Here is a 17,113-nt window from a genome sequence, read left to right as displayed (position 1 = left end):
GGGTTATCACCTGGCTGGTATTTGACCGGCCTGGCTGTTTTTTTATGGATTTGCCAGTTGCCAGAAAAATAATTTAATCTTTTGGGGTTTTTTACATGGGTTTAAAGTTTTGCATTATTATCACCATACACAGGGATATCTAATATTAAAAGTGTCTGTGTCCAGCTAAAGATGCTACGATGTTGCTGTTAATAATAAGAAATTGCTGGAAATGGCAAAATCAAATGGCAAATATCAATTCAAGAAATAGATTCAATGGATTTTCTTTATATATAAAATCCCAAAATGTTCACGTTCAAGTCTCTAGTTAAAATATAGAATCACTGCAGTCTGGGAAAAAATAATCTCAGTGAAGACGGACACAAACAAAGCACCTTGGAGAAACACGACCAAGGTAAGACAATGATGTTCTCAATCTTATCTATCTGTGTTATCCCCTAGATACTATAGGTGGCTGTTGAAGCAGGGGGTTGCAGAGTTGCCTTGTGGTTGGGGGGTGGGATTGCAGCAGGCTTGCCATGTGGTGGTGGTGGTGGGGAGTGTGCCATTTTTTTTTTTTTTGCATTTCACCCATAGGGCAGGCTGGCTTCCCTCATCCCCTTGCAGGAGCTGACCGGGACATGTCCCAGCAGGACCAGTGATACGTAGGCTGCCCTGTGTTGTCGCTCAGGACTCCACGAGCTGGGGTCAAGGGCCCAGTGTCACACCCTTTGGTCCAGTTTTCACCCCCATGTGAAACCCCACAGCTCTCTCTCCTCCCCGTGCCCTACTGGAAGCAACACCCCCCATGTCCCTTGCCAGGGCTCACCTGGGGGCTGCTGTGTGCCCAGCTTTGCTCTGCCAAGAGCATTTCTCAGGTGCGGGGCCTGGTGGAGGGCACACAATCCCCCCGGCAGCACTGACAGTATCTGGGGCGGTGCTGGAGGGGATCTGCCCTCCCTTGGCAGAGGGCAAGGCTGGCACTGGCCCACAGAGAAGCAGTGCCCCAGGTCACCCAGCAAGTCAACCCCAGAGCTGGGAACACAACATGGCAATTGCCAGGCCCGATCAGAGCAGCTTCCCATCGCTGACACTTGCCAGAACCAGCTGGTCCCGAGGGAGAGGCAAGGGGCACCGGGCAAAGGCAGGATAAGCTGCGCAGAGGGCACATCAGCTAAGCTTGGCCTGCACCACACAGCGGTACCACGTCTGCGCCCTGCTGTGAACAGGCAGGAGAGTTGTCCCCACGCTAACCACAGGGCAGAGACCAATGGAGAGCAGCACAAACCAAGTTCAGCGTCATGGCAGCCAACACCTCTGCTCACGTCTGCTCAGACATGGGACAACGCTGTGCGGCAGGACAGGCTGGTGTGACCACCCGACCCCCTTAAACGGGCTAGATCCCTTCCAAAGCTTTTGGATTGTAAAGATCCTTATGAGTGTGACTCCAGCTTAGTTATCCTACGCCAGCTGAGTGTCCAATCCTTTTTCAAATCCTGCTAAGCTCCTAGCGTCACCACTATCTTGTGGCAGTGAGTTCCGCACACCAACTATGTTTTGTGTGAGTCTTGCCTTTGCTCAGCTGTGAATTTGCCACCTTTCAGTTTTAATGACTGTCCCCTTGTTCTTGTGCTACAGGAGCTGGTGAACGGCCACACCCGCTTGCCCACTCTTCTCTTTGCCCTTCAGTACTTTTTGTCCCTTTGCCGCGTCCCCTCTAATCCATCTCCTCTCTAGAGCAAACAATATATGTATAAGGCAGCACCTAGATGCCCCAGCTGGCCCTGTGCTAGGTGCTGTACATGTGGTAAGACACATTTGGTAAGGCCCTGCTCCAAAGAGCTTGACAGGTGTAATAATAATGTATTTCTCCTATGCCAGGGCTTGGGAACAGTGAGCTGTTCAAAATGGAAGCACCGGGCCGGATCAGCGCCTGGGCCCAGCTAGCCAGCCCCGGGTCCCGTCTCTCACGCCAGCCAGGAGCAGCCAATTCAGAGGTGAGTCCATGAAACCCCATAAAGGACAATAGGGGGATAACCTGTGCAAAGGAATGGGCAGTCAGGGGCAAAGTCATTTCCTGAAGCACTATGGTTTCTATCCCACTCCAAGCCAGTCTCCTACACCCAAATGGCCCTGTCCCTGTGCCATTCACTGATCTAGAATCTGTCATATTCCCTGTCTTGCTAATCAGTCAAACTTTGCAGTCTCCACTTACAGAAGTTTTTCCAGGCCTCTAATAATTTGTAATGCCATCTCCAAATCCCTGCTATTTCTGCTCCAGTGTTTTCTCAACAGGGTGCCCCACACTGCACACAGCACCACAGGTGACAGTGCACCATGGATTTCTATACTGCCACTAGAATGCTTGCAGTAGGACTTGCCATTCCATTCTGCATTTCACAGAGCTGCTGACAATGCCGCCCCGGTCTCTTTCCTGGGTGGTTCCAGTTATTTCAGAACCAAGGCAGGTGGAGGAGTTGGTCAGATGATTATCTCCAAGTGTATTACCTTGGATCTGTCAGCATTGACTATTGTTACCACTGTGTAGCGCATTCTCCTAGCTTGGCTGGGTCCCTCTGAGGTCCCTCATAGTTCTCTCTCTGGTCTTGACAAAGCTAAACACAATCCAATGGCTTGAAGTTGAAGCTGGACAAATTCAGACCAGAAGTAAGATGTACATTTTTAACAGGGAGAGTAATTAACCAGTAGAACAACTTACCCAGGGTCATGGTGGATTCTCCATCACTGGAAATTTTCAGATCAAGATCAAATGTTTTTCTGAAAGCTCTGCTCTAGGAATTATTTTGGGGAAGTCTTATGGCCTGTGCTATCCAGGACAGACTAGATCAGCACAGTATCAGAGGGGTAGCCGTGTTAGTTTGAAGAAGTGAGGTTCTTACCCACGAAAGCTTATGCTCCCAGTACTTCTGTTAGTCTCAAAGGTGCCACAGGACCCTCTGTTGCTTTTTATAGATCAGCACAGTGGTCCTTTCTGGCCTTGGACTCGATGAACGTTCTGTGCAAAAGCCATGCTGGTTAGTCCCATATAGCTAACATTTATCGAGAAATTAGCTCATTCTACTTTTAATTATAATTTCAACCTAGTCAGCTGAGCCTGAAGTGTGGGCCCTGGTCTGTCATTTCCAGGATCATTCCTGTAGCCTTTGTGAAAACAGAAAACGTCCTATCCTCCAGCCCTCCAGTGAGGTAGCTAATTTCAACGGGTGGTGGGAATCCAGCCACTAAGGGCCTGGGTTTAGGGAGACTCCTCTGCACAAGTTACCCCCTAATTGTCCTTTATGGGATTTCACGGACTCTCCTCTGAACTGTTGTTCATTCTTGGCCACTGGTTGAGACGGCCCCTGGGTTAGAGCTCTTGGCAGTACCACCTGGTACCAGAGGCTCATTGCTCTTTAATATTGGTATGATCCAGCATCTTTCCTTCTGATCCCTCAATCCCTGATACAGCAGGTCCGGGGTGGGAATTTCCACAACATCGTCAGCCATGAAGACTTGGGTGAAGAAATCCTTTTGCGTCTCAGCAACACCCTCCTCTTCTGTATTTGCTCCCTCTGACTCGAGGTGGTCCAGCGGACCCACCACTTCCCTCACACAATTCCTGGTTGTGATCTGCTTACATACCCCTGGTTTATTTTTAATACTTTTGGGCACTTGCTCTTCAGATTCCTTCTTAGCCTGGTTGGTTCCTCAACTTTTGTCTACTGTGGTGCATGCTCCTTCCTACTGACTTCACTCATTTCTGAAGGGTCTCTTTGGCTTGAGTAACCTCTTAACCCAGCCATTTAGCTAGATGGGTTTACTTCCTGCTCTCCCTCTGAGACTCTGTCATTGCTTTCTTCAGTAGAATCCAAATCTATGGGTCTTGGCTTCTTTATTTTTGACTCTACTGCCTCTTTGAGCAGCTTCCTCATTCTTTAAATGCCCATCTTACTTGTAGTCTCAATGTGCCAGGCTTTGGTGATTGTCCTCCCCTGCGTGGTGGCATTTTGATCGCTATGACAGAGCTCATCTACTCTCCCTTCTTGAGCCAACTGCTGTGTGCTACTCGGGACTCGCCCCTGGGGTGCTCTGGAGATACCTCCCCAGAAGCAGTCACTGAAAGGAACTGCTTCTCTGATCGAGGTCCTGCGGCGCCATCTGACCCAGGGCTATGCGGGAAGTCTCCCATGATTATTGTTGCATTACACCGAGTTGCCTCTTTGATGTACTGTTAGATCTATATTCTTCAGATGTGGAGTATGTCTGTATACCAGCTGTGCTGTGTGGTCCTTGGCACTCAGAAATGCCACCCATTAGGTTCCACTGAACCCTTCAGTTCTGGCACTACTCCTCCACCTCCCTGCAGAGGTGGGTCCTACCCTGCTCACACTTGTCCATGGATGTTGGTCGTTCCACCCTGTGCCAATATACCATCAAGCTCCTCTCACCGGGCTAGGAATTCTAATTTCCCTAGGTTGGTCCTTTGCTTCTCACTGGTGGGGTGGGGTGGCGTTACTTTTGACTGTATGCCTATTCTTAACTTCTGGGTCCGCCAGTTTGATAACAACACCATTTCCCTCTGTGACCTCACCCTGCCCCGATGCTTAGCCAGCCCTGTGTGTGGAGCTAAAAGCATTTCAAAGAAGGCTCTGTCAGAGGCCCTTGGTCCAGGCTTTCTTTGTAGTGATTGAAATATAGCTTCCAGGACCTCTCCCTTCTCCTCCCACTACGCTACCTAGGCAAAACACCCAACAGTTCTCCCAGTCTCCCCATATGCAGTGATCAAAATCCCCTATGGAAGCTCCCAGCTCCAATGCCAGTCCCTGGAGTGACCTTCTCAGTCCATGAGGATTGATCAGCCTCCACTGTCTCTGCTGGAAGGTGGGTTCTATCTAGGAGGATATGCCCTGCATCCCCTCCCGCCACGGGCCTGACTGCAGCGCCGAGAGGATGGGGGAAGGCAGACGCACTCTGCAACAGCCCTTTTTGTCACCTCTGGAATAGCTTCAGCTCTCACTGCTCCTCCAGTTCAGCGGCTCTGGCCTCAAGATGCTGCACCTGTGCTCTGAGGTCCATGGGCTGTTTGCATTGGATGCAAATGACCCCCCACATGTCCATGCCCAGGCATCCTGGGGTGGGTGTCCCGGCAGCCGACGGGGGACCAGGTTATCTTTCTTCAAGTGGATTTCAGTGGTCTATCTCATCCACAGGATATCTGAGTACTTCACTAACAGCCAATCTAGCAGCCTGCCCCCCAGCACCATCTCCCCCAATGCTCACGCTAGCACTTGGCTTTCTGCCCTCACACGGGGGCAGTGGCAGGGAAAACCACGGTTGGCTACCCACATCCTACTTGCTGTGGTGCCAGGCAGCCCCTCTGGCTGGAGCGGAGAGAAGCGGCTGCTGGTGCATTTGCCAGCTCTGCATGCTGGGGCAGACCCTTCCCCACGCTGCACAGGAGAGCGCTGTGGCGCTCACCCCCAAAGGCCCTTCACAATAACAGGGGGGGCAGATAAACCCTTGGAGTAAAGCGTCAGGGTTTGTAAAATGGAGGCTGCTGTATACAGGGGTCTCCCTCGTCAGGAAGTGCCATTAGTCCCTTCCAGAAAGTCCCACGCGGCAGCTGAGTGTGGGGGGCTCACGAAGCCTGCAGGGCCCTCGCTCTAGAGACTAAAGCCTGTCTCTAGCCTAGCCGAGCCCCTTTGCGAGATGTTACCCAGCATCCTGCAGCGAGGGAGGCTGGAGCTGAGGAGATGCTGACTAGGAAGAGGGTGGAGCAAGCCCACCTCAGAGTGGCTGCTCCGATATTCCACTGGGGAAGCCAGTCGTGGGATGGGAGGGGACATGGGTGAGCTGGAGAGAAAACTCTCTGCTGGGGCCCCTGCTCTAGCAGAGACAGAAGCAGCTCACGTTCCTCATGTGCCAAGGCGATCACTCCACACACACACAGCCAGCAGGGAGCGCTGTGATCATCTCTCCTGACCTCCAGCAGAACGCAGGTCACAGCACCTCACCCAGTGACGCCTGAACCCAGCCCGGCCTTCTGGCTGGGCTAGAGCGGAGCTTTCGGAAAAACATCCAGTCTTGATGGAAAGACTCCCAGTGGGGAAGGAACCACTGCATCCCGTGGTGAACTGGTCCAGTGGTTAATTACCCTCAATGTTGAAAATGTCCACCTTACTTCCACGCTGGATTTGCCTCCGTTTCCAGCCACTGGATCTTGTTCTGCCTTTGCTTTCCAGACTCCGACTCATCTGCTGTTCCCGTGAGGGATTCAGCCATTAGGAATGCAGAGGGCAGAGTATCTGATGACTGGGACTTGCCTACCGGACAGAGGATGTTGTAAGGCATTTAGACAGACTTGTAGCTAGTGCTGGGGAGGAGTCCGGTCTTGGCACATAGTGACAGCAGGAAGTGAAGGTACATTTAGATTGCTAGGAATAAAACTTTCAGGTCTATGCACAGAGGGAGCTTCAGTGTCTCAGTGCACTGAGGAGAAGATGGTATGAAGAGGGGGGTTATTTCTGTGTGTGGATGGGACAGACAGCCTCTCCAGCAGGGCTGAGGGGCGTCCCCCCAGCCCAAGTGCTGCCGGCACAGAAAACTAACAGGAATGCGGGTGGGGGGATAACTTGAACTAGGAGCTGGAGGAGCACTCCGGTCAGACAGGCAGCTACCTGCGGGTGCCAGCATAATGCAAAGCGTGACATTACCAGAATCACTGCAGCATAGCTGGTTACAAATGGTACAGGCGGAGCAGCTCACGCCCAGGGGTGGGGCCCAGCACTGTGGCTGTGGGATTGCAGGCTCTGATGATGACAGCTGAGTGCAGAGGACTAGAGCACACTCTGTATGAACACAAACTGCATGTCACACCAAAGTGGCACCTTTGCCGATGACATGAAAGTGACTGAGGCGTGTCTAGACCCAAGGAGACAGAAGGACCTGACCTGGCTCTAGGAATGGGCAGGACGGGTGATGACAGTCCTGGTGACAAACGCACGGTAACGCACATTGGGAGGGGAGCTCCTCACTCACTGTACTCAGTTCTAAATGGTCATAGGGAAACAGCGACAGTAAAGCCCTGGTCTTAGCCTGGCACTTCTAATGCTCTGTACCGAACCGTTTACTGGGCCCAGCCCTACCTCGGCTTTCTAGCACAGGTCAAACGTCTTTTTGTGCCAGCCCTCTTCCTTCTGCTACAGGGGACAGGTGGTCAGGTGGCGATGCAGCGATCGGGGAGTCAGGACTCCCTGCTTATTAGAAGGAATAACTGTAGCTACTCCTATACCTCAAAGAGTTCTAACGTCACTGTAGCCTCTCAGGGAACAGGACTGTGTGTCTCTGTGGGAAGGTCAGTGAAAACCTCTGTCAATGGTCAAACAAGAAAAAATACATTAGGGCGGCCAAGGAATGGGATGGAGAATAATGCTGAAAATGACAGTTAAATCCATTGTTCAGTCTCAGCTGGATACAGTGCGCGGCCCTGCTCCCCTCACCTGAGACAGGAGAGCGCAGAATATAGAGAGTTAATGACATGCAGCGAGACTGGTCAAGGGCCTGGAAAAACTCCTCTGGAGAGAGGCTGGAAAGCCTGGGCCTGTGTAGACTGTAAGTGCTCTGGGACAGGGACGCTCTTCCTACATGTCTGCACAGCCCCCAGCACAACGAGGCCAGGCTGGTAGGACCACGAGTTGCTACAGTAATACAGATAATATTTACTCCAGAGAGGAGATGAATGCGAGGGGACCCACCAAAGGGACAAGCCGTGCAGAAGGGCAGGGTGGGCCTGGTTATTCATCCACTCCCGTAACACAACAAGGGGCCAGTTTCGAGTCCCCTCTCAGTCTCTTTCATGAGAAACTGAACAGCCTGAGCTCTGCCAGTCTCTCCCGGGGAGGCATTTTCTCCAGCAGACCAGCCCTCATCCGATTTATGGCTCTTCTCTGCCCCCCACCCACCCTCCAATTTGTCAGTTGAGGCCAAATGCTTAGCAGTATTCAGCCAAGGACTGGATACTACTCTGGCTACAGCAGTGGGGAGTTAAAGAAAGGATCGGGCAGTGATACACCCTCCTGCCTCAGGGCATGAGCCACCCTCTAGCTAATGGGGTCAGGAGGAAACTGCCGTTGATTAGCCCACTGCTACTCCTGTAGGGTTTCTTCCAGCCTGCTGTGGGGCAGCCGGCCCTAGCTCTCATTGGAGGTGGGCCCTGGCTCACCCAGAGCTGGCAATTGCCAAGTGAATGGCACTGTGCCCTCACACCAGCTCCCCCCACCTCACTACAACATTCCTGCTTGTAGCTTTCATCAGCCCTGTGTCATTGCTTGGCCAAGGCTGAACTCAGCCCGCCAGCCTCTGGGAGCTGCCTCCCGTTGCGTATCTGCTGGGGGAGCTCATTCCCAGCCCTGCTGCGCAGTCTCCTAGGGCCGGTTGGGGACTCCGACCAGGCAGAGGGAGGCAGCCGAGTGCCACGGCTAGGACCCAGGACCGGGAGTCAGGACAGCTTGGGTTTGTTCCCTGGCGTGATCATGGACAACTCCTTTAGAGCAACAGTTTCCAGCGCGGCCCCATGCTCAGGGTGCCCAGCTGGAGGTAGCCCAGGCCTGTTTGCCCAGAGGTGCTCCCATCGATGGGAGTGCTGAGCGCCCCTGGAAACCAGAGCCTGCCCTGAGCCACCTACGGGGGGCGGGGGGCGCTTTGGGAAACATGACCATGAGGTGTCCGAGCTCCGGCCCTCCATCTGTTCAAGGGGCTCGCTCACTCATTCCCCTTTGCGTCTAAGTATTGCCGTGCTCAGGTGCATCTCCCATCCCACGCTGTGATGCCTCCCCCACACAGACACACCATCCCCACACACACCCCTACTCCTGGAAATGTGTTGGGAAAGCTGGGGTGGGCCAGGGCTGGGCGGCTGCAGCACCCCCGGCCCAAGGAAGGAGGGGGCAGCGTCAATCCAAGTACCGGCAGAGCCGGGGGGGCCTAGCGTGTGTCGCATGGAAAGAAGCACAGGGCAGCAGGTCAGGTCTGGCTGCCTTTAATTGGAGGTAAGTTAGTTCACAGCATCGCCGGGGAGCCCCAGTTCACGTCAGAGAGACGCGCCGCGGCAGAGGCGCTCCCCACGCCCAGTGCCAGAAGCAGGCTGCTGGATAACCCGGTGCAGGTGGAGGGCACAGCCATGCAGGGGCCCAAGGCATGGTTGGAGGAGATGCAGGAGCAGGGGCTGGTTTACGGCTCTCTGGGGGAAGCAGCCACCGAGAGGCTTTCTCACAGTGTCCTGGCCCCGGCCTTGCTTAGGGCTGGAGCACAGTCATGTGGGCACTGGCCTGCAGGCTACCAGGGAGTGAGCTGGGAGCCCAGCACCCCTCAGCGGGGGCGCCTCTGCACTCAGGACAGGAAGGGAGCAGCTGCTGGGCAGCTGGCATTAACAGGACTCTGGCTCCCTGAAGTAGACTCCCCTCCCCCCTCCACTGGATGCCAGGGCCTAGAGGGGCTGCCAGCAGCAAGGGTCAGCTTTCTCACAGGCCACACAGAGCCCTGCCCTGCAACCCCCACTAGGGCACAGAGCTCCAGGGCTAACGTCCCCCCTTGCCAGGCAACCCAGCCTGGGCCACCGAGCCCTGGGGCAAGCGACCCCCCCCAGGCAAATGCCCCCCTTGCAAGGCAGCCCCCCACACTGCATCCTCTTGTGCAGAGGGTCCTAGGAGACCCCTTCTAGGCTGCTGCAGCCCTGCCAGCTCCCATGGCCCCTGCGACAGCGACAGGCAGTGCCTAGCTCTCTTCTCTACGCCCCTGCTGTTGGACTGCGAGCCAGTCCTGCTGCCGGCTGCTTGGGTCCTGTCTGAAGGGAGCTGTGGTCTCAGCATCAGCCCCTCTGGCTGCAGCAGGGGGATAACCAACCTTTCCAGGGCCACGATCGGGAGGGGCAAGGCGTGGATACATTCCCCCACCATCCCGTAGCCTCCTCCTAAGTGCAAGGCAATGACCCGGGAGTCTGAATGCAGCTCCCAGCCCGGGTCTCTAAGGCCTACCTGGGTCGAGGCTGCTGTCTGGGCACGAGTTGGGCTGGGAGAAGGAAGTGGGGAGTCCCCAGTCCAACTCCCACCCTGTGCCTCAGAAACATGCCCTGCTCTGCCTCCTTCCCCACCACCCCCTTACCTCCCTACAGCCAGCCCCCAGAACTCATCCCATCTCTCCCTCCGTCCCCCCGCGTCCTCTCAGCCCTCCCTACTGCTCCTCCCAAAAGCAATTTTCACCCTGCCGCAGGTGGAGCGCCCCCATGCCCTGTGGGCCTCCTGCTGTCCCTCTCGGCTGGGAGCTCCAGCTGGGGCCTGCTTGCTCCCTTCCCTTGCCACGGTGGCTACCCATGGCTCCAGCCTCTGCTCCTTCATTCCCTGCTCCCTTCCTCTTAAAGGAGCAGCAGTGCACATGCTGCTTCACCCCTCACTCCCCGTCCCCTCCCAAACGGGGCTACTGGGGAAACGCAGGCTGGGTTGGAACCGTTTTCTCAGCACGGTCACCCCAGGGCCAGAATGGAGCCCAGTTGGACAGCCCGGTCTCAGCAGAGAGGCCAGGACTGAACAAGCCACACACAGCAGTGCTTGGCCCATATCCGCGTCCCGCAGCCCCCGTCTCCCCCAGCCCCTTCAGCCGCTGCCCCCACCCCGACTGGGAATCTGGATCAACATCCCCTGCAGCTGCTCCGCCCCTTGCTCGCCTCAGCCTTGGCACCTTTTTCAGTCCTCATGCCCAGTCAGAGCCCAGAGTCAGAGCAGGGCCTCAGAGCCCACAGCCCGGAGCCACCCTTGCTCGCCCAGGCCTCTGTGATGCTAGACACAGGCCCATTCTAACGTGATACAAGGCTGCAGGGAACAAAGTGCCCACACACAGCCCAGCAGAGATCCCCACGCGGCCCAGGCCTGCACACCCCAAACAGTACCCCCCTAGCCTCCCTGAGCCCTGGCAGCTAGGGGAAGAGCAGGGAGTAGGCTGGCAGGCTCAGGGTGGAGGGGGTGTGCGTGTGCAGAACTGTCTGGGGGATGATGGGGGAGTGTGGTGCACACCCAGGAAGCGAGGACACTTTCCATCAGCAGGCCAGGCCCCAGTGACACAAGGACAGAAGCACAGGGATCCCTGCAGCGGCCCTGCCCTGGCCAGGGGGAGTGGGCAGCTCCACGCAGATTCTTCCTGCTCTCTCGCTGGCTGACAGAGTGCAGCGGCTGAACCCCTGCAGCCAGGCGCTCCTCTGCAGGTGCTGTGGCGCCCCTCGCGCGCTGGGAAGGTAGGCTGGGGACTGGCGTGGAGTCCTTGCCGAGGAAAGCAGGAGCGGTGGAAGGAGGGATGGTGCGGAGGAAAAGTCGGAAGGTACAACACATACATCCAGGTGATTGTAGTGGAAGGGAAAGAGGGAGTCTCAGGAGGCATTTAAGCCTAGTGCACAGAGAGGAGAAAGACATCATTTACAAGGCCATAGTGAGGCTGGAGGTAACCCTGGAGGACAGGCGTGGGCCATGCCCCAGCCCGGGCAGAGACAGAACACAGCTGTCCTGCAACTGGGCACCAACCATTCCTAAGGGAGCAGGAAGCCCGAAATGCGTGGAGTTAAAAGGGGGTCAGTGGGGAGAGCTGGGTCAGGTGCAGACACAGAGGCCTGGGAAGGTTTGGGAGGCCCCGGAGGCTAGCTCCAGAGCGGGCCCAGTCAGCTCTCATGCCCTACATGGAGGGAGGGCGCAGACACCTTTTCTCCCAGGTGTTTAGGAACTGGAGTGAATGGATGCCAACAAGCAGTGACTCCATCCTCCTGCCTGCCTGGCTTGCTGGGATGCGGCCACAGGTTCACTGGCTCTGTAGCCAGGCAGGGCTGGGGTTGCTAATGAAAATACCAGCAGAGGCCCCTGCCCCCCTCTCCTGCGGAGTGTTCAAGCCCCTTCAGCCCTAGTGCTGGTTAGAAAGGGCGCACATGCAACATGTCCCTTGGGAGGTCTTGGTGCTCCAGGGGAGGGGAAGGTGCTCCCTTCCTGCCCAAACCACTGCAGGGCAAACCTGCTGCCAGGGGGAGCTGCTCTGGGGAGGGCAGGATAGCAGTTCATGGATAGAGGTCTCTGGCACTTGAGGGCCTTCTCTGCTCAGTGACTTGATCACTGGAAGTTACACAACCTTTGGCCCCAGGGCAGGACTGGGGGTTGGCACTAGGGGATGGATAGCTAGGATCAGAGCCACAAGTGGAGCTTCTGAACCCTCCAGATCAGAGCAGGGAGCAACTGCCCATGAGGGACAAGATCCTAAGTTAACTAAATCCATCTCCCCCTGGCAAGGGCATGTAGCCACGGGGCAGAGCTACTGCACAGCAGAGCTGTGGGGGAGCCAGCCGGGCGGCCAGGCCAGCGGGCAGCAGAGCCACGGGGAACGGGAAATACACTGAGTTCAGCCTCAACGGGGGCAGCTGTGAGCTGCAGCCCTCCCTGGAGCTACATTGGGCCTCAGTCCATGGCTTGCCAAGCCAGGCAAGAGAAGTACTGCTAGGCCTCTGCGGCTCAGGACACGACAGCAGGCACTGCCTTCCCCCAGCTAGGGCAGCAGCTTGGGCTGGGATGTGGCACAGCCTGGCCCCCTAGGAAGGGTGTGATCCGGGGCAGCCCCTCAGGGAAAGAGCTCCCAGCCCACCACCAGAACAAAGCAAATCAAAGGGCACCACAGTGCAGACACAGCATGGGAGGAACCACGCAGGGAAAGGCAAGCCAGGAGATCAGTGGTAGGGGAGTTCTGGACCCAGTGCCTGGCAGCCCCCAATCCACTCTCTCTGGGGGATGACAGGCCCCTTCAGAGACCCATCCAGCCCCTCCGCTGGCAGGCAGGGAGACAGCCATCCTGGCCTCCTCTCTCCCTAGAGCAGCAGGCTGCCTGCATTCCCTGGGAGAGGGAGCTGCACCGCAGAGGAGACCACCCCCACCCCTGCTGCCCCTGGAGGACAGCCCTCCTTCCCCTGCTCCCAGCCAGTGGGCTCCTCGCCAGTCCTACTTGCAGCCCTGGGGGGCTCCCTGCCAGCTCTGCTCCCAGCCCCGGGGCTCCCCACACTGCCTGGAGAGGTTACGCCACAGCTGCCTCTTGGGTACAATCCACAATCAAGAGAGCGAGAGGCGTGGTGCTGCCTGGCCGTCATGGCAAGGGAGGAGAGGCTCATGCAGGGTGTGCGTGTGGGGTGGGGTTAGTGAGCTGATGGAGGGGAGGGGGGGTGTTAATGTAGCCAGGGTCACAGCAGTCAGGAGTTGCCTAGCCTAGGCCAAGCCCATCCCTCACCATGCACCATGCCCCCCTCCTCTAGCTCCGATGCGTCCAGAAACTAGCTACAGTGCACCGCTCCCAGGCCCCCCAGTGCCACAGCTCCCCCTCCCCCGAGCCAGAACGCACACCCCCTCCCTATTACCATGTGCCCCACACTCTCCCCACTGCCCTTCACGAGTCCGACCCCTGGGCACTGCCCCCCCTAGCTAGACTCATGTGCCCACTCCTCTGGGCCAGGAGGCTGGTGCCCCTTTTAGCACTGGAAACAGAACAGCTGCCTCCTTTCGGAGCAAGCCTGCCCTGGCCTCCAGAGCCAGATGGACGCCACAACCAGGGTCAAGCCCAGTCTCCTTTGGAGGCAAGGCTGGTGGCCGGGGGATGGAGACACGTTCCTGCTCACCCTGCCTGGCCTGTGCTCCCACTGAGCCCTAGCTCCCGCCCCCGCTCTTAGACGGACGCTACTGGGGGCAGCGTGCCACGCTGGGAGGGGGTCTATGGCTTTCAGCCCCCGGGACAGCAGTGAGGGTAGGGAGTTGCCTGCAGCTATAACCCACTCCCCAGTCACACTCACACACACCCCCCTTCCACCCCGCCGCAGGGCACAGGCGCTGTCCGTCAGGCTCCCTCAGGAATCCCCCTCAGGGCTGGCAGTCAGTGTGCGACGCAGACATAGCCAGGAGGGGTGTTAAGGGGATGCCAAGGCTGGGTTAGGGGCAAGCCAGGGCTGCTTTGTTCTGGACATTTCCAACGCCAGACTCAGCAGCCCCTCAGAGCAGGAGTCACCCCGCGGAGCGAGTGCCGGGCGCTCCACTCCCTGGCTCGGCTGGCTAATGGCGAGAGAGGCAGGACAGGGTGCAGGGAATGAATGAGGCAGGCAGGGATGCCACGACAGGCCATCAGCTCCTTGAGACTGCAGGGGGCAGCACTCCAGCAGGGGCCCCTGGGCAAGTGCTGCCCCCTGCTTCTCCCGGCTGGCCTAGGCAGTTCTTGATGGTGGACTTGTACTTACCCCGCTCCACTGCACGCCCATACTCACTTCCTCGCTACCGTCTGTGGTGTTCTCATACTTGACACTGGCCCCCAGGCTGTCACGGCTCCTCCTCCTCTCCGCGCCGGCTCCCTCCTTCAGAATCTCCACCACCTTGGTCTGGTTAATGGGGTCAATGCCCTGCAGAGGCGTCAGCACAGGAGGATGCAAGTCAGGGCTGGCCCCTGGCTGCTACTGAGAGCCAGCGCCACCATCTGCCCCAGGACGTGGCACAGCCCATCCCCCTGCCCCCATCCCCAGGACCAGAACGCTCGGGGGGGGGGGGAGGAGAGGAGGGGAAGCTCGCTTTGTGCTGTCCCCTTCGGGCCCAACCACACACAGCAGGGAAGGGAGAGCCCAAGAGAGACTTGCTGCGGGCAGCAGGGCAAAGGAGAGAGCAGGGCGTCCCCAGCACCTAGCTCACCACACTGAATGGGCCGGCTAGAGCACTACACGCAGGCCGGACAGAGCCTGGTTGGAGGGCTCTGGCCAGCAGAGTGACCAGACAGCTGACAGGCCCACTGACCATCGCCTACGCCCCTCTGCCGCTAGCAGCCTGGGGTCCCAAGCAGCCCTTTGCGAGGGACCTCGTGGGGAGGTCCAGCCGCTCCCGCTCAGCAGCTGGTTCAGCCAGGGGCTTCAGGACTCTAGTTATTAACCCTCCAAGCACCTCCCCTAGTACCGAGCAACGCTTCCAGCTCTGCAGTTCCCGGATCTCCACCGGAGCCCTTCTACACAGAGCGGGGCACGCTCTGCTACCTTCCAGCCCCCCTCAGTCACCCACTCAGCCAGCCCTCGGCTGCACCGCCAGGCCTGGGACCTCGTGTGTCCAACTGTCAGTCTGATCTCTTCACGCCTGTCTCCCCAGCAGCTTCTGTGGTGCAGATGAATGGCTCCCTAGCTACCGGACAGGCTAACAGATCTGTGGCAGGAGTGTTTCCTCGTACCGCAGACACCCCCGAACGACTCCGCCCAAGCCCCAGCCCCGGGGGAGCCAATGGGACTGCACGGATTTAAATCCGCCAAGCCTAGGGAGCCTGGGCGGGGGTAGGCATCACAGGGCCCCACTCCCAAGAGATCCTGTTGCTACTCTGAGGGGATGTGCCAGTGAGCAACCCCTCCCCCGCCCCCGAGCTCCATCCCACTGCCCAGGTCCCCAGGGCATCCCAGGGGTTACCTGCCGCCGAGACTGCACTGCACATGCCTCCAGCGTCTCTGCTGCTTCCAGCTTGCCCTGGCGCCTGTACAAAGCGCCGAGGTTCCGCAGGGTGGTGGTCACTGTGGGGCTGGGGGCGAGAGGAAATGGGAGGCTGAGGCAGCCGCCATCTATCCCCCCAGCAGCTCCTGGCATCCCTTGCTCTGGAGTGGCTGGGGACACTGTGCCTGGGAGCGTTCCAGGGGAGAACAGCTGGGCCACAGCTGGGCTGGAGTGGGAAAGCAGGGGAATGGAGCCGCCAGGTGCCTGGCCTTCTGGACAGGAGGGCCCAGCCATCAACTCTCCCTGAAGGCATTGTGAACGCACAGACGCTGCGCGCCCCTGGCCCTAACAGCCGCTCCGCACCAACTGGCAGAGGGCACCCCATACATAACTCCGCTCAGCCTGACACTCACTGGCATCAGACTGCGTCTCTCAAGTGTCAGGGAAGATAGCATGTGTCAGCTGGTGACACTGGCCCTGAAAATCATCGAGTGCCTATGGATGAGGTGGGCACAGAGTTAGGGACCCCTGCTGGAAATAGGTTCTTCCCGGGTGTTTGAGAGGCGGCTCCTATGTCCAGCCTGCCCTAGAGAGAGGCACGTGGATTCCCCTGTCTGAGACACAAGGGGGCAGAGGGAATGTCTTTTACTGGATCAACTTCTGTTGGTGAGAGAGCCAAGGTTTGCAGCAACCCGGTAGGCTCTTCGGATCCTTACAGGCAGAGGACAACGAAAGTAAATGTACATACAAGCTAAAGAGGCCAACCCCTGGCCACGTGCTGGAGGGGGCAGGGCAGCCAGCCTGAGGCAAGGAAAGCACTGCAGGGGCTATTACTGCGCTGAAGGCTGTGGCAGGGCAGCCCCTTGGCTCCAGAGGGGCTGGTTGCCAATGCTGATGCCATGCCCCCCTGGCTCCCCAAGCCCCCCCTTACCTGCTGACTTTGCAGGCTTTGTACCAGCTGCCGTACTCTGCATAGGGGTCACCGTCTCTCTGTTTGCTCTGCAAGGGAAGGAGAGGAGAGGTTAGCTAGAGCGGTGCCTGCCTCAGGCCCCCAGAACAACCCCACCCCATGCTGGACTGAGCCCCACCCTGATAGCTGTGGCCAGCAGCAGCTCAGTATTTAAACATCCCTCTTTCCATCCCTGCCCCCCAGTTCTATGGGGGCCCCCAGAGGAGCTCTACATCCAGCCTGAGCTCCCTAGAGCTGACTTGAGCCATCCCAGACTCCATCCCTGGAGCCCATCCTCCCGCTGGGGCATGGCACTTTCCTGCCCCACCCTGGGGCCAGACCTGCCTGCCCAGCCACTGCTCCCAGAGATGTTCACAAGCACAGTGGCTGGTTTCCATGCCAGCCTGAGTGGGGCCAACAGTGCTGGGGCTGAAACAGACCTAAGCCCAGGGCAGATGGCGCTGAGCACCACGGGTGGCAGTGCCACAACCAAGGCTGGGGTAGTAGCAATGCCATGTGCACCACCCTGGGCACATGTTCCAGGCAGGGGGAGAGGGCAGTGCCCCTTAATCCCACAGTCACCAGGGCACAAAGGCAGGGCTTAATTTGTGCCAGGTCAGAGCCCCGGCACCGCTGGGCCTGGCAGGTCAGAGCCCCGGCACCGCTGGGCTTGCAGCAC

The 17,113-nt window shown here is 57.8% G+C and overlaps 1 protein-coding gene across 7 annotated transcripts in view; it reads right to left on the bottom strand.

The window, feature by feature from the left end:
- Positions 1 to 17,113, bottom strand: part of KLC4 (kinesin light chain 4) — a 46,853-nt gene that overhangs the window by 4,079 nt on the left and 25,661 nt on the right. For 5 of the 7 annotated variants that reach the window (XM_034763989.1, XM_034763993.1, XM_034763990.1 and 2 more), the window contains 3 exons: positions 16,417 to 16,484; positions 15,465 to 15,573; positions 14,270 to 14,428 (listed from right to left, as the gene is read on the bottom strand). In XM_034763989.1, the coding sequence (XP_034619880.1) occupies positions 14,270 to 14,428; positions 15,465 to 15,573; positions 16,417 to 16,484 (336 nt within the window). Of the gene's footprint in view, positions 1 to 9,000; positions 11,410 to 14,269; positions 14,429 to 15,464; positions 15,574 to 16,416; positions 16,485 to 17,113 lie in introns of those variants that run through there. The other 2 variants (XM_034763995.1, XM_034763994.1) reach the window with 2 other exon arrangements.

The sequence above is a fragment of the Trachemys scripta genome, chromosome 3 (assembly GCF_013100865.1).
Source record: "Trachemys scripta elegans isolate TJP31775 chromosome 3, CAS_Tse_1.0, whole genome shotgun sequence".
NCBI lineage: Eukaryota > Metazoa > Chordata > Testudines > Emydidae > Trachemys > Trachemys scripta.
This window is presented reverse-complemented; position numbering and strand designations above follow the sequence as displayed.